The sequence below is a fragment of the Centropristis striata genome, chromosome 8 (assembly GCF_030273125.1).
Source record: "Centropristis striata isolate RG_2023a ecotype Rhode Island chromosome 8, C.striata_1.0, whole genome shotgun sequence".
NCBI lineage: Eukaryota > Metazoa > Chordata > Actinopteri > Perciformes > Serranidae > Centropristis > Centropristis striata.
Genome location: NC_081524.1, coordinates 38,786,035 through 38,813,287, shown reverse-complemented (window position 1 = coordinate 38,813,287; position 27,253 = coordinate 38,786,035). Strand labels below are relative to the sequence as shown.

Genomic DNA, 27,253 nt, shown 5'->3' with positions numbered 1-27,253 from the left:
TGGTAGAAAATATAGAATCTTATAAAATACAGTGCCACTGTGTCCTGTAAAATCTTTTTCATTTAATTTTACAGTTCCACAAATAACTTCAAACTGGCATTCCTTCACAATGCTTTGTGCTTATCTAGATAGTACATTTTCTGTTTATATCTAGTTTTTTCTTGCATCTTTAGCCTCATATTTTGTAACTGGAAGTGCCCTCTTAGTAATATATTCAGGGTCTGTTGTCCAACCTGAAACCCTTTCATCCAGCAGAGGGAGCCATTTCAAAGCCTATACAAGGCGCTGTTTTTGTCCATTTATGATGAGGTAAATATCCCCAGCAAATATGCAACAAAAAAAGGTTGATGTGGCGTTCAAGTGCTGCTTGTAAATGAAAGATATGAAAGCATCAAAGATCAAGCACATTTAATGTAGAAGAAAAAAACCTAACATCCCTTAAGTGGCACTTAACTAGGAGGGATGTGCATGCATGGATTTTACATATCGTCACACTGTTAAAATAATCTCCTAAGTAATTTTTTATCTGAATCATCTCCTCATAGCCACCTATGGTAAAATCACCTACATCCTCAGTTGATCAGATCATGTGATTTTGCCTCTTTAACATAATGGCTTATGTCAAGTGTGTGACTTAAGTGGATTTATTATGCCTAAATCAAAATAAAATCTGACTTAGGCAATTCTGAACATGCCTTTGTGACTTAAGCAAGATATGGTTACACTTTATTTTGAAGGTCTCTACATAAGAGTGACATGAGCCATGTGTCATTAAAATGACATGGGATGTGTCATGAACATTAATGTTACTTCAAAGTGTCATTAATGTTCATGACACATCCCATGTCATGTTTCTGACACGCTTGTGTGACTCTTATGTAGACACCTTCAAAATAAAGTGTTACCATATCTTGCTTAAGTCACAAAGGCATGTTCAAAAAAAAATGCCTAAGTCATTTATTTCTCTTAAGCTACATAATTTACACACAGTGTTATTACTATGCCAATAGCCATTTATGTTACATCCTTTTTGAGTTACACTTTTGGTGAAGTTTTTTGTGTTTCCTGCAAAACTTGAAAAAATGAGTTAGGCGATTATTTTTAACAGGGTGACGAAATGGCTTTTAATTAATTACAAAATAACACACATAAACCCAGTGTGTCCCAACTGATTTCTTATCATGTTTAAAAAAAAAGCTACCAGTTATCATTAACCCTCTGGAGTCCATCTATTTATTGAAAATACACGTTTTATGTACAGTAATAACTTTATTTATATATGATATGTAGACAGTTGAAAGTGGAATCACAGGAGCTCTCACAGTGTGCCATTTATGTTTCTAGACCATTTTTAAAATGTGAATTTTCTTTCTATAATGAAAACGATTGCTATTTTTAATTTACATGCAAATATACTGTTTTGTAGTTTTAATATTTATTATTATTTATGCTCTCTTTCTACACTCTTTTAGTGTGTATAAATGGTAAAAAAAAAAAAAAAAGAAGAGGTTGTTTTCCATTGACACCTGTGTCTTTTGTTTGTATTTGGGTTCCTGGCAGCTTTATACTTTTTTTTTCCTGGCAGCTTTATACTTTTACAAGTTTGTGTGGAGAAAAAAGAGCCATGCATGTGATGTAAGGACAGACTGAAAGATGCTGAACAGAGACAGAAACGAATGCAAAGGAAGTTGACAAATTTCAACCCAAATCTCCAGGACTTGAGAGGTTTAACAGACAAATAACAATGAAGGCGTATTATGTGCTACATAATATGTATTATTATTTCTGCTGTTTTAGTGCGTATAAATGTTTTGAAAAAAAGAAAGAAAAAAAAGAAGGTTGTTTTCCATAGACACCTGTGTCTTTTGTTTGTATTTTGGGTATTAAGGCTATTATTTTAACAGTGTGACGATATTTGGTGTTGTGTCTGCTACTTTTGTTAGTTGAAGTTACTTCTGCACCTGAATCCCAAATTTCCCACGCCCCCTGAAGCACCCACCCAGTGCGCCGTGATTGACACTTTTCGGGTTGCTTTGTGCTCGGATATCGAGTGGCTCTCTGCTGCAAACTACTCTGAAAAGAAGAGAAAGCCAGGTCCACATGAACAGATGAGCTCCCAGACCAATGCACGCTTGTAAAAAACAGCCATGCAACGACTGAGCATGTTAGCTTTGAGTTAGCCAGCTAGCAGAGCAGCAGTCTGTGAATGGCTACGCAGAGACCAGTGTGGACTCTCTCCCACGCAGGCAAGCAGTTTGTGTTTACTACCACCCATCACGTTTTATAACCGATGTTTAGAAATATCATGCATAGGAGGTGTTGGCTATAAATAAAGTCATAGGAGCTGACATTGTAGTTAACTGTGTGGTTGTTGTGGCCTGTAATGTTAATTAACCGAGCTAGCAATGTGGCCTAGCAGGAGATGTTAACGCCTTCATTGTTATTTGTCTGTTAAACCTCTCAAGTTCTGGAGATTTTGGTTGAAATTTCCTTTGCATTAATTTCTGTCTCTGTTCAGCATCTTTCAGTCTGTCCTTACATCACATGCATGGCTCTTTTTTCTCCACACAAACTTGGCTATCAGTCAGATTTTTCATTTTCTTTTAATTAACAAAGTATAAAGCTGCCAGGAACCCAAAATACAAACAAAAGACACGTGTGTCTATGGAAAACAACCTTTTTTTTTTTTTTTTTTTACCATTTATACACACTAAAAGAGTGTAGAAAGAGAGCAGAAATAATAAATATTAAAACTACAAAACAGTAAACAAAGTAAAAACCTGCCAGGAACCCAAAATACAAACAAAAGACACAGGTTTCTATGGAAAACAACCTTCTTCTTTTTTCTTCTTTTTTTTTTTTTTTTTACCATTTATACACACTAAAAGAGTGTAGAAAGAGAGCAGAAATAATAAATATTAAAGCTTCAAAACAGTATATTTGCATGTAAATTAAAAATAGTAATCGTTTTCATTATAGAAAGAAAATTCACACAAACTTGGCTATCAGTCAGATTTTTCATTTTATTCTAATTAACAAAGTATAAAGCTGCCAGGAACCCAAAATACAAACAAAAGACACAGGTGTCTATGGAAAACAACCTTTTTTTTCCTTTTTTTCTTCTTTTTTTTTAACCATTTATACACACTAAAAGAGTGTAGAAAGAGAGCAGAAATAATAATAAATATTAAAACTACCAAACAGTATATTTGCATGTAAATTAAAAATAGTAATCGTTTTCATTATAGAAAGAAAATTCACACAAACTTGGCTATCAGTCAGATTTTTCATTTTATTCTAATTAACAAAGTATAAAGCTGCCAGGAACCCAAAATACAAACAAAAGACACAGGTGTCTATGGAAAACAACCTTCTTTTTTTTCTTTCTTTTTTTTAAAACATTTATACACACTAAAACAGCAGAAATAATAATACATATTAAAACTACCAAACAGTATATTTGCATGTAAATTAAAAATAGTAATAGTTTTCATTATAGAAAGAAAATTCACATTTTAAAAATGGTCTAGAAACATAAATGGCACACTGTGAGAGCTCCTATGATTGCACTTTCAACTGTCTACATATCATATATAAATAAAGTTATTACTGTAAATAAAATGTGTATTTTCAATAAATAGATGGACTCCAGAGGGTTAATGATAACTGGTAGCTGGATGCTGTTCGGTCATATGTGTTAAAAAATATATATTTTTTAAAAACACGATAAGAAATCAGTTGGGGCTGTTTACATAATTCATGTAGAGCTGTGCAAACTTCAACAACATACTTTGAGTGTTGCTATGAGCCCCAGGTTAATCTTTAAAGTATGTGTGGTATGAACTGAGATGAAAACAAGTATTGTTATTGTTAATATGTCTTCTATTAGTAATACTTGAGCAACAGAAGCTGTATTTTAATGTGAAATGAGGTGTGTTTTGCTGTTTTACTTAGATATACTTCTGCTGCTGTTCATTGTATTATTGGATCTTTTTATTTCTGATGCCTTAAAGAGACAGTGCATCCTCAAATTAAATACATTTTTTTACATTTTTCCTTTTTCCCCTTCTTTAAAATACTTGCTAAAATGTTTCAATTTAGCTCAGGCCTCCAAACTTAAAACAACATAACTTAAAAAGTATTTGGAGGAAAGCAGTAGGATTTTGCCTTTAATAGAAGACTATATAGCAGCCTAACTTGTCTGAATGATTGTTTGGCCTTTATTAGGTTTAAATAATCATAAACCAGACTTCAGAACACATGGAAATAGCATGCCGTTGGTTACAGGTATTGTGATGTGATTGCTTTAGGAATATATGTTACTGTTTGTATGAATTATAACCTGCATGTGACTGTTTAATCCACAGACTCTTGAGATGGGGAGTAAAATGTCTTTCAGCAGAGGAAACAGTGACCAGAACACAGTCTCAGAGTCAACTTCTGTGGCGTCGCAAACTCGAAATTTCAATCATGCCACTTCAGACTACAAACAGGTAAGAGAGACAAAGATATATCTCATATACAGTATAAATATATACAGTATAAAGCACATTGTGTCAGTGTTAGAATTAAAAAGCATAAAAAGACTTGTTTAAGGACTGTCGTTGTATTTCCTTTTTTTCCTAGTGTGTTGATTCTATTTTGAGAGATCTATCTATCTATTTCTTAAGATATTGAATTTTTTAATTCTGCATGCATTCATAAGCATGTGGTCCTCTACTGCAGCTTTTCTCAACCTTTTTGAGTTGCGACCCCCAATTTAACATGCATGTTGTCTGAGACCCCCGCTCACTGAACACAGTCTCACAGTTCAGATCAGACAAACTCAGTTGATACGACAAATTTTGGACAAATAATGAAGCAGACAACAACTAAAACATCTCTCTGTCTGTGCATTTATATATTTTTTCATATTTTATTGTTACTTTTAATCTAAGTCCTTTGCTATCAGTTTAAAGGTCCATTCTGACCTCCTGAGTGTGTAACAGTCAGCTTCAAGCCAGAGACTCCTTGGAAAGTAACAACTTGATACTTTGGGATTTGTCAGAAAAGACACAAAATTACCCAAAAAAGAATCAAATTGACCACAAAATGACGCAAAATGATCGAAAAAAGACAAAAAATGACCAAAATATTACATAAAATGAAGCACAAAAGGAATCAAATTGACCACAAAAAAGAAAAAATGACCACAAAAAGACACAAATTGACCAAAAAAGACACAAAATGACCCAAAAAAGAAACAAGATGACCGAAAAAAGACACAAAATGACCAAAAAAGGAAACAAAAGGACCAAAAAAGACACAAATTAACCACAAAATGATAAAAACGACACAAAATGACCAAAAAAAGACACAAAATGACCAAAAAAAGACACAAAATTACCAAAAAAGACATTAAATGACTATAAAGACTAAAACACATTAACACTTTAAAACAGTGGAGACAGAGCTGACTTCCAAAATGATTTGACGACCCCCAGAAATCATCTCGCGACCCCAATTGGAGTCGGGACCCCAATGTTGAGAATAGCTGCTCTACTGTACACCTGACTGTGTTAGGATTTATCTGCATACATGTAGACCTTACCACCGTAGAACAAGCTATTGCATTTGGATTACTGTGTTAGAAAACTTGGGCAATAATCCCAATCCTACATTTGTGACAAATGCATTTTTTTTTCTCCCAAAGATATCTGAAGACAAGAGATGCAGTGAGGAAGACGTGGAGTCCAGGTGGGGAGAGGAAATTAAAGCGTCAGAACTTGAACCTCCCTCATCAGAGCACATGCAGTTTGACGGCCTCGCTAACGCTGAAACAGTTGGCGGAAAGAACGGCCAACACAGTGAGCTCGTATCATCACAGGTAGGGATAGAAGAAATGTCCACAATGCCATCTGCAAGTGTGTGCAGCTCTACAACAGACAGTCATGGCCAGCCTGTGGAGCGCCGCAAGAAGCGCCGGCGCCGACGTAAATTCACCCGGCTGTTGACGGAACACCGAAAAGCAAATCCTTCTGGTTTTGATGCAGTTCAACATAAGGAGATCAGCACCACGATACCTCTGCCAACATGCTTAGAGAACCACAACAACGATGATGTGCCTCACGCCGTAGACGCTCCCTTAATCACTAATTCGCCACTTCCTGTTTCTGATGGTCAAGTAAAAGACGAGGCCCTTGTGGTGCCAATAAAAAAAAGAGGAAGACCAAGGAAAACAGAAATGGCAGCTTACAGAGCTTTGGCTGCTGAAGCTGCTTCTGCCAGTGCTGCTAATGCTAATGCTAATAATGCTAGCACTCCTGCACGGAGGCTGAGGAGCAGAGGGGAACAACAGACTGTGACTCAGGATGGGAAGCTGGAAACTGAAAGCAAAGAAGACCCAAAGCAGACTGAAGTGACACCTGCAGAAAGTAAATTGAACTTTCAAGGTGTTAAAAGAAGAAGAGCTAAACAGGCTCATCAGCAAGTTCCAGCTAAAGTGTCCAGACTGGATGTTTCCCAGGAGGCCTCCACACTGTTGAGCAACGAGCAGAGAGCAGAGACAGATAAGCAGGTGGAACTAAAAACTGACAAACAAGAGACAGATGGAACGAGCTGTCAGCTCTCCCTGCAGTCTGCAGGAGGACCAGAGCAGCAGGAAAGTGCATTAGCACAAAGAAAACTGGTTTCCCAGCCAGCAGCTGATTGTGAAATTATTCCTTCAGACGGTTTAGTCACTGCTGACATGAAAGGCAGCAAGGAGTCACAATCCAAAAGCCCTCTTGAATCCCCGGAGAATGCAAACTTTAGCACAGATATTGTAACTTCCTCTGAAGAACCGCCTAAACCTGTTGGGGGCCCCCTCGCCGTGAAAGCTGAGAACATTGAGATGGAGCTGGATGATTTCAATCCTTTGTCAGAGTCAAATAGTCTTAAATCTTTACAATGCAGTGCAGACAACACTTATGGTCGTAACAGTCAGCGAAGCACTTTCAGGCGCAAGAGAGGCGGCAAGAGAAGGAGGAGGATAGGGAATGTTTTGATCCAGAGAGAGACGCATAAAGTCAGCAGTGACACTCAACAACAGCCGGACTGTGACGACGAGGACAGAGACGACGAGTTAAATGTCACCTACAGCAAAAAAGCGGGAAAAACTCTGTTGAAGTGTGGTTACTGCAGTCAGACGTTTAAATTTCTCTCTCAGTTCATCATCCATCAACGCATCCACACAGGAGAACGCCCGTTCAAGTGTCCTGAATGTGGCAGAGGCTTTAGCAAAAATTCCAATTTAAATCTTCATCTCAAGACGCACAAAAAGAGCAACATATATCAAAAATGTCCGTTTTGCAAGATTAAATTCTCTTGCTCGGAGTACGCCTCTCATATGAAGATGCACGCACACGAGATGGACCAAGACTCTGACAACAACACGTCTGAAACTAGCAGCAGACTGAACGAGCAGGAAAAGAGTCCGGGCCTTCCTCGACAACTTCCTCCAGAGAAGAGAGAAAGAAAAGTCTGCCAGTACTGTGGAAAAACATTCCCCTTCCAGTCCGCCCTCATCAGACACGTGCGTGTCCACACTGGAGAAAAGCCTTACAAATGTGACATATGTGGCAAAGCTTTCGGTCAGGCCTATTTCCTGCGTGTTCACGAGCTGACACACTGGTCTGTGAAGCGTTACAACTGCACACGCTGTGAAAAGTCATTCACTCATTACAGCAATGCTAAAAATCACACCTGCAGACCTTCGGAGAGCGGCGACAATTTGCAGCCCAACAGACGTGTGAGGCCTTCACTGACATATACGTGCCACATCTGCAAGAATATTTTTGAACACCTGCAGGAGTTCAACAGCCACATGAGAACCCACACCGGGGCAAAGCTTTACCGCTGCCTGTATTGTGACAAGCTGTTCGGCGTGCTGTCTGAATATAACGCCCATCGGAGTCAGTGCAGAGGAGAGAGAAACGCCTCCAGCTCGGCCATAGAAAACGAAGAAACAGTGTCGTTAATACAGTACACAGTGCCTGCACTTAGGTGTTCATCGGGGAACAATTCAGCTTCTCTTCTCACAGGAGTTCATAGTGAAACACTAAGAACGCCACCACAGACAAGCCGCAAAAAACGCATGGCTAACTTAAAGAAACCGTTCCAGTCGACAGCTCTACTGGCTCACCAGCTCCCGCCCTTTGTGTCGAAGTTAAACAAACTGGACACCCGCTCAGACCCCAGGAAGTATTTCTGTCCAGGATGTGGCCGGCTGTTCAGGCACATGGGCCGACTCCGAGCCCACATGCTGACCCACGCCCCAGATCAGAGCTACACCTGTGCCTGTTGCGGCAAGACTCTAGCGAACTGGAGGAAGCTCTGGCATCACCAGAGGATCCATCGACACAGGCGCGGGCGCTTCACTTGCCCTCAGTGCGGGCAGAATTTCCGCTTTGTGGAGCCGTACAAAAAACACATGAGCGAGCACCCGGAGGTCCAGTGGATTCAGGTCAGGCCCAAGAAAGTGCTTCTGCCTTATCAGTGTGAGCAGTGCCAGTGCAGCTTTAAGACACTAGATCTGCTGTTCAGCCACCAGCTTTGCCATTCCTCAACACACAAGGACCCCGATTTCGATTTATCCATAGAGCATAACACACAAGCTAACAAGAACATGTTTAGCGCTCCGACAAACAACCACATAACTACGTTAGGTCCAGATCATGAAGAGAACATGTCTTCTTTGAGCCCCTTATCACAGTGTACAGGCCCAATAACTCAAGCACCCATCATTACCTTTAAGCCTCTTGATTTGGGTAAAACTGCCCAGCAACCCAGCAGCACACATTCAATCATTTATGACGGAAGAGATGAAAATGCACTTAAAAAATCTTTCACTTCTTTGAGAACTGTGAATAAACATGCCAGCATTTCAAACGAAGGGCCTGCAGACGGGGTTCAGTGTGCTGTGTGTGGAGATTCTTATCCTGCCATTTCAGACCTTTATCAGCATTATCTGGAGCATGCTAGAGGCCAGGTGTGATCACCTATACTACTGGTCAAAAGTTTTAGAACACACCAACTTTTCAAGAATTTGATTGAAAATGATGCAGTTTAATGTCTCAGTGTTTTGAAAGTAAAAAAAAGATTCAAAATCACATTTTATGTTGGACTAAAGGACTAAAAAAAGACACAAAATGACAAAAAAAGACACAAAATGACCAAAAAAAGACACAAAATGACAAAAAAAGACACAAAATTACCAAAAAAAGACACAAAATGACTTACAAAGACATGAAAAGAATTAAAAAATGGACAAAATAGCCCAAGACTCCATAGAGTTAAGTTGTTAACCCATTTCTTGTTCCCTGAAAAAGGCCTACTTGTATAATTCTGAAATGTACATTATCTTTCAGTTTTGGTTAAGCTTACCTTTTTTTATTTACCTCTGGCAGTTCACCACTTACCTTTGTACCCTTTCAAGCTGTTCATTTGACTTGAACTGCTTGAATTTCAATAAAAAACTGGAAAAATTAGGGTGTTCTAAAACTTTTGACCGGTAGTGTATGTGGAGATATGTTGTATCCCTTCTGTGCTCATCAACTTTTTGCTTTGTTTAAAGACATACTGTGCAGGAATTGATGCTTACTGTTTGTAAACACAGCATTCAAACTCGGCCTGTTCCTTGGCTTGAAACCGCAGAGTCACTCAGCTTTGTACTTTGGCGTTTTGCTTTACTATATTTGTGTTTTTTGGGCGCTGTGTTTGCTATTTTTGTAGCTTCCTGCCCAATGGGGGACACCCAGAAACATGCTGAGCACAGCAAAATGCAAAGAAGAGAGAAAATACAGGCAGAGGGCAGGGTCTCTGCAGATACAGTCATTTTTGGGTGAAATCCTGCATAGTGTGCCTTTAACACAGGGACCTGTTGACTTTGATTACAAAAAGTAGAACCATTGACACACTCTAAAGTAATATGAAACGAAATGCATCAGAAATTATGCAGATTGGATGATTTGTTTATGATCATGTATTCAACCTGTCGCAGATTCTGAAATATTTAAACTCTGAATGTACAAAATAATTAGTGCCTTCTGTTTGGTTGTAGTTCGTGAGGCAACTTCAGGTTGAAGCCTTCTTCAGTTTGTGTAATTACATTTCTGTCAAGAATAAAGGAGATGCAGTTAGAGAGAACATGTCAGAAAGATCCCTGAATATTTTGTACATTCAGTGCATTAATGCCGAGCCTGAAGGAGCCTTGTGATAAATAATAAGCTGTTCAACACAATAAGCACTTGAAAACAGAAACGGTTCTGTATTTAAATGGCTGATTATGGAAAATAAAAACTCTTTTTCAAGTGAAATAACCACTGAAACATTTTGAGCCATCATGTATCCTCCATCCATCTTTATTTAGTAACTTGGAAACCCTGCACTGATCAGATATCTGTCAATAAGTAGTACAACTAGTTAACTGAATAGTTCCTGTATAGTTTACACATTTAACCACCTCATCTTGATAAGTGCATTTGTGTTATGATCTGTGGATTTGATTTAAAATGTGAGCGTTTCAAATCATGCAGATCAAGTAAAACTGTTTCTCAAAATGTTTCAGAGGAAGTGATGTGTTCTGATTCCCAATTTATTTTCTTCTTCTGGTCTCCAACATGGACATGAATCACCATTTTGTATTTGCACTTTAATAAAGGGAATATCATCTTTAATCATGCACACACATGTTTGTCAAAGACTTTGCTCTGTCATGTACTTGTAATATGATGGCTGAAATCAAGTGATGCTATATTTTCTAGAAAAAAAAACACCAACAAACGCACAATCCACACCTGAGATACAAAGTGTAACAGGAGTGTTGTTGAACATCCTTTTTCCTTTTCTTTTACTGCTTTTGAAAAGCTTTTCTTGCTTCAATGTCAGGCTTGTTTTTTTGTAATCATGAAAAACATTGTTCTATTGTATATAATTTATGCTATAGTTTGTCTTAAAAACCAATAAAGGTCATTTTTGTATTGATATGTGATCAAGTCTGTCATTTTACTTACTATGTACAAATGACTGGTCAAAAGTTTTAGAACACACCAACTTTTCCAGAATTTAATTGAAAATGATGCAGTTTAATGTCTCAGTGTACTCTGAAATGAATGCACATTTGCAACATTTATAACCAGTCAAGAGCACTCATAAGACACTTGGATTTTTTAAGTCATTATAAGCTATATTTATAACTGTTGATATAGTGCATCATGAAGCTTTATATGTGTTTATGAATGCAGTCATAATGCATTATGATTGATTATAATGAGCATTATAATTCACTATGAATGCGCTCATAATGCACTATAGATGTAGTCTTCATAGAAAGTGTTACCGTAAAGTGTCACAGATGCTTTTGAGTACAATACAAGGTGCTCTGCCAAGAAGTCAAACAAATTGAAGTATTTTTAATTTTTCTGTTTATTTAAGAGATACACAGTTTTCTGTCCTGCAAAGAAAGCACTGTGAGGTGACTTTAGTAGGAGGACATGGTGTTGCGGATCCAGGAGTTGTAGTTGCAGACCTTGGCGTAGACACCGGGCTTGTTCCTCTGGGCGCAGCCGTAACCCCAGGACACCACGCCCTGCAGCTGGCCGTTACACACCACGGGGCCACCAGAGTCTCCCTGACAGGACGCAGGTAGAAAGATAGACAACATGTGAGCAGAGGGGTTCTACATTTACATTTACATTTAGCAGACGCTTTTATCCAAAGCGACTTACAGGAAGAGTAAAAACAAACAATCAAGGTATACTGCAGTAAGAGCTATTAGTGCATCAATAAGTGCTGGTGACAATTCTTTGAGGAGTAGAATTATCGTGTGGTTTAGAGAGAAGATGCTCTCTGAAGAGATGGGTCTTCAGGAGGTTTTTAACCCTATAAAGCCTGAACCATGAAATAATTGCCAGAAAATTCATTTTTTGTAAAAACTGAGTGCTTATTAACCTGCTGACGAATTTTAAGAAATAAATAAATTGCATATATGAATTCTAATTTGTATCATATTTCATACATCAGGTCTTTTTGTGCAATTTGTTGCTCACAGTTTGTTTTTCTCGAACTAACAAAAACATATAAACCCTAACATATTTAACCTATTAAGACTTTGACTTTTCCTTTTTCCTCAAACATGCAAAATACATATTTTTTCCATATAACACAACATCATACATCTGCTGATATGAAGTTTTTTAATGCAGCAATGACTGATCCATTCGTGGAACCTGCATATCATTTTTGCTACATCTGGTATTTTTGTGCAATTTGTTGCTCAGTTTGTTTATCTTCAACACATGTATACATCAGGTTTTTGATGATGTAGTGGTCTCAAAAATAACTGTATCTAATATGATACACTTGGCTTTATAGGGTTAAAGGTAGAGAGGGACGCCCCTGCTCTGGTTGGAACTGGTAGTGTGTTCCACCAGCGGGGAACAAGAAGTGCAAAGAACGTTCTAACGTTTGCTGTGGCCACTATCAGAAACAGTGAGGAGGAGTGAGCTGGTACCTGGCAGGAGTCCTTGCCTCCCTCCATGAATCCAGCACAGAACATGTTGGAGGTGATCTGTCCAGGGTAGGCAGACCTGCAGCTGCTGTCACTCAGGATGGGGGCATCCAGGCACCTCAGACGATCAGGGTAGTTGTCTGGAGAGAGAAATAACACGTGAATATCCATAAATATCCATAAATATCCATAAATATCCATACCCCAGCATGCACAAAGACTTCTTGTGACTGCACTGTAAAAAGTGTTTGTAGAAATTACAGTAAAATGCTGTCAAATTGCATGAGAAATACGGCCTAAAATAAAAAATTGCATGTCACCATAATAGACACTTTTAACCCATTGAAGTCTGGAAAGTGTTTACGTCATTTTTTAGTATTTTGTATAAGCTCTCAAATACTTTTTGAATTTCATTTCTATCTGCTACAGAGGCTGAAAAATCTATTATTTAGTAGAAGAGTTGACACTTTTTTTTCCAGAATTTCCAGATAATTAGAGGCTTATTTTAAAATCGCCCAGCGGTTTTTCAGGCCTCAATGGGTTAATTACTGTAAATCACAGAATAGAACAAAACTTTTGAAAAACACACAGTTTTACTGTAAAAATATTTTTAAAAAATCATGTAAAATGAATGGAGAAATACCATGTTGGATATATAAGGACACAATTAAACTTAAAACGGTGTTTCTTCCAGTTTATGACAGAAAAAAGGAAAAAGTTTGGTGCTATTCTTTGATTAACGGCAATTAAAAGTGTCTAATGCAGTGATATACAATTTTTCATTTCACACCCCATTTCTGATGTATTTGACAGTGTTTTACTGTTATTTCTACAAACATTTTTACAGTGTATTTTTATGGTGAAGTTCTGGTAACCACAGCTGCCGGTCATTTTCCGTAAATTAAACAGATTATTTTTTACAGTGTAAAGTGTTACAGGTGCTTTTGAGTTCAATACAAAGTGCTCTACCAAGAAGTCAAAGAAATTGATCACAGATCAATCACAGAATAGAACAAAACTTTTGAAAAACACACAGTTTTACTGTAAAAATATTTTTAAAAATCATGTAAAATGAATGGAGAAATACCATATTGTCTCAAGGACACAATTACCTTTAAATAAAGGGACTACTCAGTCTAAATTACAGTTTTTGCTGATATTTACATTTAAATTTACAGTAGAAAACCCACTCACTGTCATTTTTACGGTGAAATTCTGGCAACCACAGCTGTCGGTATTTTACCCTAAATTTAACAGATTATTTTTTACAGTGTGCAGTGTGTTACTGACTTCCAGAGCTGCTGGTGTTGCCCCATCCAGAGATCAGGCAGCGGGTTCCAGAGCCGGCACAGCTGGAGGGCAGGGACACGGTGCGGACGTAGCTGTTCAGGGTGGCGGGCTTGCTCAGCTTGATCAGCATGATGTCATTGTCCAGGTTGCGGCTGTTGTAGCTGGGGTGGCGGATGACCCTGGCAGAGTTGATGAACTGCTCGGTGCCCTCGTTGACGGCAATGTTGTGCTCTCCAAGACGCACCTGGACACGGCTGCAGAGGCATCAGGGTTAAATACATGTTAGTGATGGTGTAGTGGCAATTTTGTCAGAAAAAATAACAAAAATTAAACTTAAACTTAATCAAAATGCCACTGATGCACCATGAGCGTGTGGTGTACGCTGGCAAAGAAGGTGATGTCCATGCATGATTGTTAGTTCCAAAGGTTTATTTTGTCCATTGCGAGCAAGCAAACAAAAGAACAAAGAAACATGGCTCCTGCTGCCTATCTTCACGCTGGTAAAAAACCCAACATGGTCTCACTAAAATTCGTGAAATAGCCACGGATTTCGCTTAACTCAAAATCCGTGGAATAGCCACGGAATCCCTCAAATTTCCGTGAAACTGACACGGATTTCGCTACAATGCAAGTTAATGACAGTCATATTTTTCTGGCGAGATCTTCACCACAAAGTGATTATGTACATTCACTGAGTGAAGATTTAGAAAATAAAACATATATTTCTCGCTAGAAATGTGATCAAAATCCATTTTTATGCAGAAACAAAGTCAAAATATTGATTTTTCACTAAAAATGAGAGAACCGTCCGCCATGTTTTTTGTTCTGACCGCCGGGACCTTGAAAGTCACGTGACTTGGAACAAACCAATAGCCACGGGATATGACTGTCATTAACTTGCATTGTAGCTAAATCCGTGTCAGTTTCACGAAAATTTGAGCGATTCCGTGGCTATTCCACGGATTTTGAGTTAAGCGAAATCCGTGGCTATTTCACGGATTTCTGTGAGACCAGGTTGAAAAAACCATCGGCCCACCCAGGTGCATGCTGGTCCTCTGCCTACCTACCTACCTATATAACATCAGGTGCCCATGGTGCCAACCCAAATTCCATAAAACCCAAAATATAATATGTAAACTAAATATGCTAAACAATAATGATGATTAAACTAAACAATTAACTAGCAAAACAAAATGTTATCAAAATAAACAAACGTCTAGAATAATCAAATAATACTCATTGTTAATAATAAACTAAACAGACAACTAAATACTAAAAAGAACTAAATAGCTCCAACAGATGGGACACTGAGAGCCGGCCCAAGCCTCTATGGGGCCCTAAGCAACATTCAATTTCGGGGCCCTCTATTTCTGCCAATAATATTGATTGTTGATCATTCACACACCTACTACAAACTCATTGCGGCTCTGGCAGTGTTGTTTACATTATGCTATTGTCAGCCTGATGTGTCTTCACACATTTAAAGGGGGTGTCCCAGTTAATTACATAAATAATACCAATACAGTAATGATACAAATGATACCAATGAATGAATGATGTCCAGGGTGTCACATGTGTTTTTTAATCTAAAAATGTATCACATTCAACTATAGAGTGACTTGGGGTTGATTTACACAACTGCCAGAGGTAAATAAAAAAAGGTAAGCTTAACCAAAACTGAAAAATAATGTACATTTCAGAATTATACAAGGAGGCCTTTTTTCAGGGAACAAGAAATGGGTTAACAACTTAACTCTATGGAGTCTTGGGCTATTTTGTCCATTTTTTGAATTCTTTTCATGTCTTTGTAAGTCATTTTGTGTCTTTTTTTGGTCATTTTGTGTCTTTTTAGTCATTTTGTGTCTTTTTTTAGTCCTTTAGTCCAACATAAAATGTGTTTTTGAATCTTTTTTTTTACTTTCAAACACTATCATGCTCAATAAAGAATTTTAAATGTTGCAAATGTGCATTAATTTCGGAGTACACTGAGACATTAAACTGCATAATTTTCAATTAAATTCTGGAAAAGTTGGTGTGTTCTAAAACTTTTGACCAGTAGTGTATATAAAGATTGTGACATTAAAAGTGCTGTTAGACAACAAAGTCCATTTCAGATTTGTTTTAAGTCACAAAATAATAATAAATCAATAATTCACATTCAACTATAGAGTGACTTGGGGTTGATTTACACAACAATCCAAATGGTAAAGCATTAATTTTACTGTAAAAGTGTCATCTGGTTTATTATTATTTTTGAAAAACGTGAAAACATACCTTTATCTTGGCGTTGTTGACATAAAATTGTATTTTTGTACAATAATATATCTTTGATCATATAGAAAGTGTCACTCATGCATGCAAAATATTAAACAAAATATGTACATATTTTTTGTTAATTGCTCTTGGGGGCCCCCTAGTGGCCACGGGGCCCCAAGCAGTCGCTTAGTTCTTAATTCTGGGGACATTACACTTAAGACACTCAGGGAATTTTCAACCAATTTGAGGCACTAAAAGCAGTGGCGGTTCTATACAGGGGCCTCCAGGGGCCACTGCCCCTGTTAAGAAGCCCTTGGCCCCTGCTGTGGCCCCTGTGTCAAATTAATAATAAAATTATCAATTTGTAAAGATGAGAGATGGAACAATTCTTACCTATTTTTTGTTCAAACAATATCTCATTGTACACAAAAGGAACCCAGAATGTGTACATTGTATAATAGTTTAATTGTGCGATAAAAGCTTGTGAATATATAAAAAAAGATCATTCTCACTGCACTGCGCTTTCAAAATAAAAAAAGTAATTGTGCATAAAAATGAGAAATGTCATTGTCGTACAAAAATAGTTGTTATTGTTGGTAAGTCTCATTGTTTCAATCAATGTATTTGTATCTTCTAAATATAATTAAATTAGATTTAAAAAAAAAGCTAAAATAAAGGTTTAAGTCTTATAGGGCTATTTTGTCCATTTTTTAATCCCTTTCATGTCTTTACGTGTCTTTTTTGTGTCTTTTTTTGGTAATTTTGTGTCTATTGTTGTGTCTTTTTTAGTTATTTTGTGTCTTTTTTTGTCATTGGTGTCATTTATGTGTCTGTTTTAGTTATTTTGTGTCTTTTTTTGGTCATTTTGTGTCTTTTTTTCATTTTTATGTCTTCTGTGGGGGTTTTTGTTATTCTGTCTTCTCATTTTGTGTCTTTTTTTTGGTCATTTTGTGTCTTTTTCAAGACATTCAAAGATTTTGAATGCTTAAATATCATTTTTGCCATTTTTTCATGTGCTAATGTGCCCCTCTGATTAAACACTGGCCCCTGCTTGGCCCCCACAGTGAAACTGGTCTAGAACCGCCACTGACTTAAAGCTTATTCTGAGTATGACTGTGGACATAATGTATGGATGTCTGCACTTACGACTTGTAGCAGTGAGCAGCAGACACCACCCAGGTGCTGGAGATCAGGGAGCCTCCACAGAAGTGGTACCCAGAGTTCAGAGAGACCTGGTACTGCACAGAGTTCTTCCTGCACTCGTAGCCTCCAACAATCTTGTCATCCTCAATGGGAGCGGCATCTGATGGAGAATTTAACAGAGTTCACCAAACATTTTTGTAAAAAAAATAGGACTGAAGAGTTCCTTGAAGGCTGAACAAAAACATAAAGAGTAAAGTACACTACTGGTCAAAAGTTTTAGAACACACCAACTTTTCCAGAATTTAATTGAAAATGATGCAGTTTAATGTCTCAATGTACTCTGAAATTAATGCACATTTGCAACATTTAAAATTCTTTATTGAGCATGATAGTGTTTTGAAAATAAAAAAAAGATTCAAAATCACATTTTATGTTCAACTAAAGGACAAAAAAAGACACAAAATAACAAAAAAAAGACACAAAATGACAAAAAAAAGACACAAAATGACAAAAAAAGACACAAAATGACAAAAAAAAGACACCCAGAGACACAAAATTACTAGAAAAAAGACACAAAATGACCAAAAAAAGACACCAAAAGACACAAAATGACTGAAAAAAAAGACACAAAATGACTAAAAAAAGACACAAAATGACTTACAAAGACATGAAAATAATTCAAAAATGGACAAAAATAGCCCAAGACTCCATAGAGTTAAGTTGTTAACCCATTTCTTGTTCCCTGAAAAAGGCCTACTTGTATAATTCTGAAATGTACATTATTTTTCAGTTTTGGTTAAGCTTACCTTTTTTTATTTACCTCTGGCAGTTCACCACTTACCTTTGTACCCTTTCAAGCTGTTCATTTGACTTGAACTGCTTGAATTTCAATAAAAAATGGAAAAATTGGTCTGTTCTAAAACTTTTGACCGGTAGTGTAAGTAGTCTAGCCTTCATACTTACATGCCACAGCGAACAGAGCCAGCAGAATGAAAGCCTTCATGATGCTTCGGTCTCGACCTCGGTGTCTGCTCAGCTGCACCGTGGGCCCTTTTAAACCCGATCTGTCCCTCTGCTATCTGATTGGCCAAGGACACGTATGTGCATTTTCCCTCTTTCTGTTGTTGAGTAACGTGTGTAAAAACACATCTGGAGGACCGGAGCCAACATATTGATGATAAGTCAGTTTTAGTCCTGCCTCCAGCCACACATACTACAGATAAAAATTAAAAAAAGCTCTTATTCTTTTCTCTTCTTTTCTTCTTTAACATATAGCACTCCTTAGCAATGACAGTTAGCTCTTGAAGTTATGTACTTACTTGATTCCTATGGTCTATGTCTAGTACCATCAGGTTGAATGCACTTATTGTAAGTCGCTTTGGACAAAAGCGTCTGCTAAATGACATGTAATGTAATGTAATGTACAGATATTGGTTTGAACTCACTATAGCAATTTAACCTATAAGAACCCAGACCCAGTAATCCTTAAAGGAAAGTTATAGGGGATATACAACAGAACAAGTAGAGCACATAGAACACATTTATGATGTTGTTGTTTTTTAAATACTACCCCTAAATATGACATATATGTCACATTGGGCGTTTATGGTATTTATGATTATGATATTTCTTATTTTTAATTGAATAAACTCGCCACCTTTTCTGCTTATAGAAACACAAATTTGCCTTTTTCTTTGCATCTCCACAACATACACTACTGGTCAAAAGTTTTAGAACACCCCAATTTTTCCAGTTTTTTATTGAAATTCAAGCAGTTCAAGTCAAATGAACAGCTTGAAAGGGTAGAAAGGTAAGTGGTGAACTGCCAGAGGTAAATAAAAAAAGGTAAGCTTAACCAAAACTGGAAAATAATGTACATTTCAGAATTATACAAGTAGGCCTTTTTCAGGGAACAAGAAATGGGTTAACAACTAAACTCTATGGAGTCTTGGGCTATTTTGGCCATTTTTAATTCTTTTCATGTCTTTGTAAGTCATTTTGTGTCTTTTTTTGGTCATTTTGTGTCTTTTTTTGGTCATTTTGTGTCTTTTTATAGTCATTTTGTGTCTTTTGGTGTCTTTTTTTGTCATTTTGTGTCTTTTTTTGGTCATTTTGTGTCTTTTGGTGTCTTTTTTGTCATTTTGTGTCTTTTTTTGGTCATTTTTTTGTCTTTTTTTAGTCCTTTAGTCCAACATAAAATGTGTTTTTGAATCTTTTTTTTACTTTCAAAACACTGTCATGCTCAATAAAGAATTTTAAATGTTGCAAATGTGCATTAATTTCAGAGTACACTGAGACATTAAACTGCATCATTTTCAATTAAATTCTGGAAAAGTTGGTGTGTTCTAAAACTTTTGACCAGTAGTGTATATAAAAATTGTGACATTAAAAGTGCTGTTAGACAACAAAGTCTATTTCAGATTTGTTTTAAGTAACAAAATAATAATAAATAAATAAATAAATATAAATAACACTGCCTCATTGGACGGCTTCTCAACAAGCTACTGTAGCTGTAGAACACTGAAAAACACACCTATGTACTTGAGAAAACATACATGAACATTACTAGAACATTTAAAATGTTTGTGTCACCATAGGTTCCTATGGGTTAAAGGACATGAAGCTTTTTATCCTGATAATGTGAATCTGTCGATGGAATTTACTAAATTACACCTGCACATTACCTGTAGACGTGCACATCAACATACATTTCATATCAACTGTGTAAATCGTCTGTATTGAATTCATGATGTTTATATTATATATACTTCCAGTTAAAGATATGAATTTCACTGTTTGGTCTCCTGATCGATTAAACACCGGCTATAAAACAAGATAGAAACTACTGTTAAATTTTCAAACTGCTTTTTTTTTTACTCATTTGTGCCCGTTTGTGAATTTATTATGTATTATAATAAAAAAATACCTTTAAAATATGTTATGATTGGTCTAAAATCTTGAAATCTCCTTTTTTTTTAATCCTTTTTATAATTAGACTGTTATGCTTTTAACCTGTAGCACTTTAACATTTCCTGTAATGTAAAGTGCACTACAAATAAAATGTATTATTATTATTATTATTATTATTATTAAATCTGGTATTGCCATACTTTAGGTAAGTGTCTTATGGTATAACTTTTATATTTTTAGATCACATGAAAAATTACACTTTTATCAATAGTCAAAACCAGGATTTGTTTTTTAAATGAGGAAAATGTCCAACACTGTGTTGATAATTTCCTTTTACAAATTATGTTTTTTTTTACACTTCATATGTTTGCATATCCTTAATATTCAAGTGGTTATTAATTGTAGTGTCTGAGATACAGCCATTTTCTCATACTATATTTAGTCTTCAAGCACATGGCGCAACTGTTTTTTCTCCCTAAAACATGATAGAGAACATTTTAAAAAAACACAGTCCAGACTAAATATAGTATGATAAGAAAGACTCACTTTACAGCCAAATGGTTTGACTGATTTAGAAAATTTATTCAGATTTGTGCTTATAAATAACCCAGAAACATAAAGGGGGATTAATATTTTCAGTTGGGGGCACATTTAGTAATCTAATTGCTTATTCACAACAATTTAATGCACCAAAACTCACAATAACTGCACTTTAATGTACATAAACTGCAATATCAATACCTTCAATACATCAATCAGGTATACTACTCACTGTTTTCTTATGCAATTTTCAGCTGTCTATATTGTATATATTGTTCCCAATTTATATTATTGTTTTGGTCTTAATACTTTTATTTATTTATATATTTACATTTCTTCTTGTTTAAATTTTCAATACTTTATATTTCTTGTTAATATTGCTTGTTTCTATTGAATGTTATTGTATTGATACTTCTTTCTGTTTTTGCTGCAGTTACACTGAAAAACTCCCCATTTTGGGACTAATAAAGTAATATCTAATCTTATATTCTGCTATGCTACTACTATCTCATATTATTATTGGATATATTCACCCTGTATGCATGTTTAGGTAAATTCTCTATTTTTGGTTCAATTAGTTGTTGATGTGGCAGCACATAAGCTGAATTGTAATGTAAAATGCATTTGTTTCAATACATTATTTACACATGTTACACATGCATATATATCAGGATAGCATTTTTTAATCTATCTATCAAATATATGATGAAATAATCACAGTATATATCATCCAAGGTGGCTGAATTACTTTAAATTGCTTTATACATTTTTTCTGATTTAAGTGACATGTAGTCAAAATGTACCTTTATTTATAAAGTAAGAAATCTTGAATTGTAGTTTTCTCAAAATTCTTCAAATGCCAAACAGTTTTATACAGTCTTATATATGGCTGAACCCTTCAGCATTTAATTCTGAATGTAAAGAAACACTGGTAACACTTTACAATAACCATCTAAGTGATGTTTATAGATGGTTTATAAACCAATTCTTATTAACCATTTACAAAATGCTATACATATTTAATCTTTAAATGTTTTCAAGCAATTTCTTAAAGGCATAAGAATAATTTTGAAATCATTTACATACTTAATATGGTGTTAAAAATGTTATAATGAGTGTAAAGCTATTAATAAACTAATAATTATGTTTGTTTATGGTAAAGTAATCTATTTGGCATTTATACATTATAGTTCAACATCATTACATTTTCTATTCCCCATTCTAAATGGGCTATATACGGTTTATAAATGATGATTAAACATTAATAAACTATCTATTTACCATCTATAAATGATGGTTATTGTAAAGTGTTACCGAAACACTTGCATATATTCTAAAATTTTATTATGTGATGTTTTACCCCTAAATTATGGTGGAAAAGGGTTCATTTTGTGGCTTATCTATTTGTTTTTGACACATAAACATATCATTTTTTCACAGTAATGCAGGGTTAGGGTGAATGTTAGATTTTTTTGGACATATATTTTTCATTTATTTCTAAAGAGACTATTTTTCTCGTTCTTCATTTCTAGATCTATGTTTTATCCAACAGCACAAAACAAGGAACAACAAAGAGTGAGGTTGATGTTAATCATTTATTTTCTCAAAACAGGTGTCAAAGTTTGAGACTCCTTAGATGAAGGATCCTTCCAGTAAAGAGACTTTAGTTGGAGGACATGGTGTTGCGGATCCAGGAGTTGTAGTTGCAGACCTTGGCGTAGACACCGGGCTTGTTCCTCTGGGCGCAGCCGTAACCCCAGGACACCACGCCCTGCAGCTGGCCGTTACACACCACGGGGCCACCAGAGTCTCCCTGACAGGACGCAGAGAGAAAGATAGACAACATGTGAGCAGAGGGGTTCTAACGTTTGCTGTGGCTGCTCTAAGAAACAGTGAGGAGGAGTGATCTGGTACCTGGCAGGAGTCCTTGCCTCCCTCCATGAATCCAGCACAGAACATGTTGGAGGTGATCTGTCCAGGGTAGGCAGACCTGCAGCTGCTGTCACTCAGGATGGGGGCATCCAGGCACCTCAGACGATCAGGGTAGTTGCCTGGAGAGAGAAATAACACGTGAATATCCATAAATATCCATAAATATCCATACCCCAGCATGCACAAACACTTCTTGTGAGTGCACTGTAAAACGTGTTTGTAGAAATTACAGTAAAATGCTGTCAAACTGCATGAGAAATACGGCCTAAAATAAAAAATTGCAAAAAGCTACTTACTCCCTGTCACTAAACACATGCAGCTTTCAAAATAAGAGCTCAGTGTGTTAACAGAATCCACCACAGAACTTACAAGAAGACTGTCAAAATAAGATGCCTTAAATAAAACATACAAGAACCTTTATTCCCCTTTACAAAATGTCATTAAAATATGCCCCCGGAACCCCTAAATGGTATTTTTTATTATTTTCTCATACTCAAGAGTCAAGAGTATTTTTTTTTTGTATTTGGCAACTGTTGAGATTTGCACTTCACACCATATTTTCTATATATTTTGAAGCATTTGGTAATATCGTCAAGAATATCATTATCGCATAAATAGCCTGAAATATCGTGATATTCTTTTAGGGCCATATCGCCCAGCCCTAACCCCAGCATGCACAAACACTTCTTGTGACTGCACTGTAAAAAGTGTTTGTAGAAATTACAGTAAAATGCTGTCAAATTGCATGAGAAATACGGCCTAAAATAAAAAAAATTGCATATCACCATAATAGACACTTTTAATTACTGTAAATCACAGAATAGAACAAAACTTTTGAAAAACACACAGTTTTACTGTAAAAATATTTTAAAAAATCATGTAAAATGAATGGAGAAATACCATATTGTCTCAAGGACACAATTACCTTTAAATAAAGGGACTACTCAGTCTAAATTACAGTTTTTGCTGATATTTACATTTAAATTTACAGTAGAAAACCAACTCACTGTACAACCACAGCTGCCGGTATTTTACCGTAAATTTAACAGATTATTTTTTACAGTGTGGAGTGTGTTACTGACTTCCAGAGCTGCTGGTGTTGCCCCATCCAGAGATCAGGCAGCGGGTTCCAGAGCCGGCACAGCTGGAGGGCAGGGACACGGTGCGGACGTAGCTGTTCAGGGTGGCGGGCTTGCTCAGCTTGATCAGCATGATGTCATTGTCCAGGTTGCGGCTGTTGTAGCTGGGGTGGCGGATGACCCTGGCAGAGTTGATGAACTGCTCGGTGCCCTCGTTGACGGCAATGTTGTGCTCTCCAAGACGCACCTGGACACGGCTGCAGAGGCATCAGGGTTAAAATACATGTTAGTGACGGGACATTACACACAGTGGCGGTTCTAGACCAGTTCTACTGTGGGGGCCAAGGAGGGGCCAGTGTTTAATCAGAGGGGCACATTGGCACATGAAAAAATGGCAAAGATGATATTTAAGCATTCAAAATCTTTGAATGTCTTGAAAAAGACACAAAATGACCAAAAAAGACACAAAATGAGAAGACAGAATAACCCAAAAAAAAACCACAGAAGACATAAAAATGATTTTAAAAAAAGACACAAAATGACAAAAAAAAGACACAAAATAACTAAAACAGACATAAAAAAGACACATAAATGACACCAATGACAAAAAAGACACAAAATTACCAAAAAAAGACACAAAAAGACACAAATGACCAAAAAAGACACAAAATGACTTACAAAGACATGTAAAGACATGAAAAATCCACATAAGACACTAATTTCAAGCACCAAAAGCTTATTCTTTTCCGCTCTGAGGACTTGTTTTTACTGACTGCATTTAGTTATGCTGCTCCTTTTTCATGGAACCAGCTGCAAAATGCGCTAAAACTTAAGGAGCTGGTTTCTCTAAACATGTTTAAATCCTTACTTCATGATGTTGAAGCTGGCTCTTCTGTCTCTACATGCTGTGTTTGATGATGTTCTGACTGTGACTCTATTTTTATGTTCTCTGTTGTTTTTAAATGATTAATTAGTCTGTAACTAACTGTGCTGCTGCCTGTCTTGGCCAGGACTCTTTTGTAAAAGAGATTTTTAATCTCAATAAGACTTTCCTGGTTAAATAAAGGTTAAAAAAAAAAATTCTGAGTATGACTGTGGACATAATGTATGGATGTCTGCACTTACGACTTTATTGTTGGTAAGTCTCATTGTTTCAATCAATGTATTTGTATCTTCTAAATATAATTAAATGAGATTTAAAAAAAAAAAGCTAAAATGAAGATTTAAGTCTTATAGGGCTATTTTGTCCATTTTTTAATCCCTTTCATGTCTTTACGTGTCTTTTTTGTGTCTTTTTTTGTCATTTTGTGTCTGTTGTTGTGTCTTTTTTAGTTATTTTGTGTCTTTTTTTGTAATTTTGTGTCTTTTTTGTCATTGGTGTCATTTATGTGTCTTTTTTGTGTCTGTTTTAGTTATTTTGTGTCTTTTTTTTTGGGTCATTTTGTGTCTTTTTTGGTCATTTTGTGTCTTTTTTTGTCGTTTTTATGTCTTCTGTGGGGGTTTTTGTCATTCTGTCTTCTCATTTTGTGTCTTTTTTTGGTCATTTTGTGTCTTTTTCAAGACATTCAAAGATTTTGAATGCTTAAATATCATTTTTGCCATTTTTTTCATGTGCTAATGTGCCCCTCTGATTAAACACTGGCCCCTGCTTGACCCCCAAAGTAAAACTGGTCTAGAACCGCCACTGACTTAAAGCTTATTCTGAGTATGACTGTGGACATAATGTATGGATGTCTGCACTTACGACTTGTAGCAGTGAGCAGCAGACACCACCCAGGTGCTGGAGATCAGGGAGCCTCCACAGAAGTGGTACCCAGAGTTCAGAGAGACCTGGTACTGCACAGAGTTCTTCCTGCACTCGTAGCCTCCAACAATCTTGTCATCCTCAATGGGAGCAGCAACTGTAACAAAAAACAGTGAGTTATAACTACTTTTACATCTTCAGTGACTCCTTTATAAAACCAGATTATAACAGGACTTACAAGCTGCAGCGAACAGAGCCAGAAGAATGAAGTACTTCATGATGCCTCAGCTGAGTCTACACACTGCAGCAGCAGATGTGGAGGGTTTATATACATGCAGACTCACTCTTTATCTCACTCCCTGTCAAGGGTTTTTCTGCAAACCTTGCACAAAGATTAAACATTATCCTACCTGGGAAACAGCAGCATGGTCACAAAGAAAAACATTTCCATGAGGTGTTCATTTTCAAGAGGACTGACACATAGGCAGCCCTCAACTCTGCTATCTTTATGTTAATATGTACACTACCGGTCAAAAGTTTTAGAACAGCCCAATTTTTCCAGTTTTCTATTGAAATTCAAGCAGTTCAAGTCAAATGAACAGCTTGAAAGGGTACAAAGGTAAGTGGTGAACTGCCAGAGGTAAATAAAAAAAGGTAAGCTTAACCAAAACTGGAAAATAATGTACATTTCAGAATTATACAAGTAGGCCTTTTTCAGGGAACAAGAAATGGGTTAACAACTTAACTCTATGGAGTCTTGGGCTATTTTGTCAATTTTTTAAATTCTTTTCATGTCTTTGTAAGTCATTTTGTGTCTTTTTTGTCATTTTGTGTCTTATTTTGGTCATTTTAATGACACTCTGAAGTGACATTAATGCTCATGATACTTGTCATGTCATGTTTCTGACAGGCTTGTGTGACTCTTATGTAGACACCTTCAAAATAAAGTGTTACCATATCTTTCTTAAGTCGCAAAGGCATGTTCAAAAAATTGCTTAAGTAATTTATTTCTCTTAAGTTACATAATTTACATACAGTGTTATTACTATGCCAACAGCCATCCTTTGTTACATCCTTTTTGAGTGAAATGATTAATAAATGTCATATGTTACACTTTTGCTGAAGTTTTTTGTTTTTCCTGCAAAACTTGAAAAAATGAGTTAGGCGATTATTTTAACAGGGTGACGATATAACAAACTTTGTTATAAGCTTTTAATGAGCTCCATGCAAGTAATTTTCAGGCCATTGTTTTGTCCCTACTGACCACAGCAATATAGTAATATAAACTGTTTTAATAAAAACAAAAATATTATTTTGCTGATTATATAAATCATACGTTGTTATGAAAATAAAATACAGATAGTAAATTCATATTGTGTTTTAATCTATCTCTAATCTCCTTTTCGAGTGAAATGATCAATAAATATCATATGTTACACTTTTGGTGAAGTTTTTTGTTTTTCCTGCAAAACTTGAAAAAATGAGTTAGGCGATTATTTTAACAGGGTGACGATATATAGAAAAAATAACATAAAATTGGAACTATCTAAAAATACCAAAATAAAGATATGTACAATGTAACTATTTAAAATGAAAGAAATTGGTTTCTGATCGGTTAAAAATAGCATACACTCAAATCCGTAAAAAAATTAAATGATTACAAGCAAATAACACCGAGGTAAACACACACACACACACACACACACACACACACACACACTTTTGATGAAGTTTTTTTTTTTTCCTGCAAAACTTGAAAAAATCAGTTAGGCGATTATTTTAACAGGGTGACGATAAACCATCATTAACTGGATCAAATCATTGCAACATCTC

At 36.1% G+C, this 27,253-nt stretch overlaps 3 protein-coding genes across 5 annotated transcripts in view; 1 reads left to right on the top strand and 2 right to left on the bottom strand.

The window, feature by feature from the left end:
• Positions 1 to 2,095: 2,095 nt before the first annotated feature.
• Positions 2,096 to 9,093, top strand: si:dkeyp-84f3.9 (zinc finger protein 184). Its single transcript, XM_059338463.1, has 3 exons — positions 2,096 to 2,246; positions 4,368 to 4,493; positions 5,693 to 9,093. The coding sequence occupies exons 2-3, from the start codon at positions 4,377 to 4,379 to the stop codon at positions 9,011 to 9,013; spliced, it is 3,438 nt and encodes a 1,145-aa protein (XP_059194446.1). The 5' UTR covers positions 2,096 to 2,246; positions 4,368 to 4,376; the 3' UTR covers positions 9,014 to 9,093.
• Positions 9,094 to 11,424: 2,331 nt separating this feature from the next.
• Positions 11,425 to 17,650, bottom strand: prss1 (serine protease 1). 2 transcript variants are annotated; one of them, XM_059338521.1, is made up of 4 exons: positions 17,219 to 17,650; positions 13,817 to 14,070; positions 12,530 to 12,666; positions 11,425 to 11,647 (listed from the first exon to the last, which is right to left on the bottom strand). In XM_059338521.1, exons 2-4 carry the CDS (start codon positions 13,944 to 13,946, stop codon positions 11,498 to 11,500), a joined length of 417 nt encoding a protein of 138 aa, XP_059194504.1. In that variant the 5' UTR covers positions 13,947 to 14,070; positions 17,219 to 17,650; the 3' UTR covers positions 11,425 to 11,497. The 2 variants fall into 2 exon arrangements, with proteins under 2 accessions (XP_059194504.1, XP_059194503.1); XM_059338520.1 differs by lacking the exon at positions 17,219 to 17,650 and adding an exon at positions 14,180 to 14,317.
• Positions 17,651 to 22,263: 4,613 nt separating this feature from the next.
• The window catches only part of LOC131975753 (trypsin-3), a 641,927-nt gene continuing 636,937 nt past the window's right edge, over positions 22,264 to 27,253 (bottom strand). Inside the window, exons 1-6 of one of the 2 annotated variants that reach the window (XM_059338509.1) lie at positions 25,831 to 25,911; positions 25,659 to 25,721; positions 25,421 to 25,577; positions 23,680 to 23,933; positions 22,580 to 22,716; positions 22,264 to 22,478 (exon numbers count right to left, since the gene is read on the bottom strand). In XM_059338509.1, coding sequence (XP_059194492.1) covers positions 22,329 to 22,478; positions 22,580 to 22,716; positions 23,680 to 23,933; positions 25,421 to 25,577; positions 25,659 to 25,698 — 738 coding nt within the window. In that variant the 5' untranslated portion in view covers positions 25,699 to 25,721; positions 25,831 to 25,911 and the 3' untranslated portion in view covers positions 22,264 to 22,328. Of the gene's footprint in view, positions 22,479 to 22,579; positions 22,717 to 23,679; positions 23,934 to 25,420; positions 25,578 to 25,658; positions 25,722 to 25,830; positions 25,912 to 27,253 lie in introns of those variants that run through there. The other variant, XM_059338510.1, reaches the window with a different exon arrangement.

Bases quoted from the DNA above. Each gene is read 5' to 3' on its own strand.
- si:dkeyp-84f3.9 (XM_059338463.1), top strand. From the start codon at position 4,377: ATGGGGAGTAAAATGTCTTTCAGCAGAGGAAACAGTGACCAGAACACA. The intron at 4,494-5,692 runs GTAAGAGAGACA...TTTCTCCCAAAG, and splicing joins CCACTTCAGACTACAAACAG to ATATCTGAAGACAAGAGATG.
- prss1 (XM_059338521.1), bottom strand. From the start codon at position 13,946: ATGCTGATCAAGCTGAGCAAGCCCGCCACCCTGAACAGCTACGTCCGC. The intron at 12,667-13,816 runs GTCAGTAACACA...TTCTCTCTCCAG, and splicing joins CAACACCAGCAGCTCTGGAA to ACAACTACCCTGATCGTCTG. The intron at 11,648-12,529 runs GTACCAGCTCAC...GCGTCCTGTCAG, and splicing joins GAGGCAAGGACTCCTGCCAG to GGAGACTCTGGTGGCCCCGT.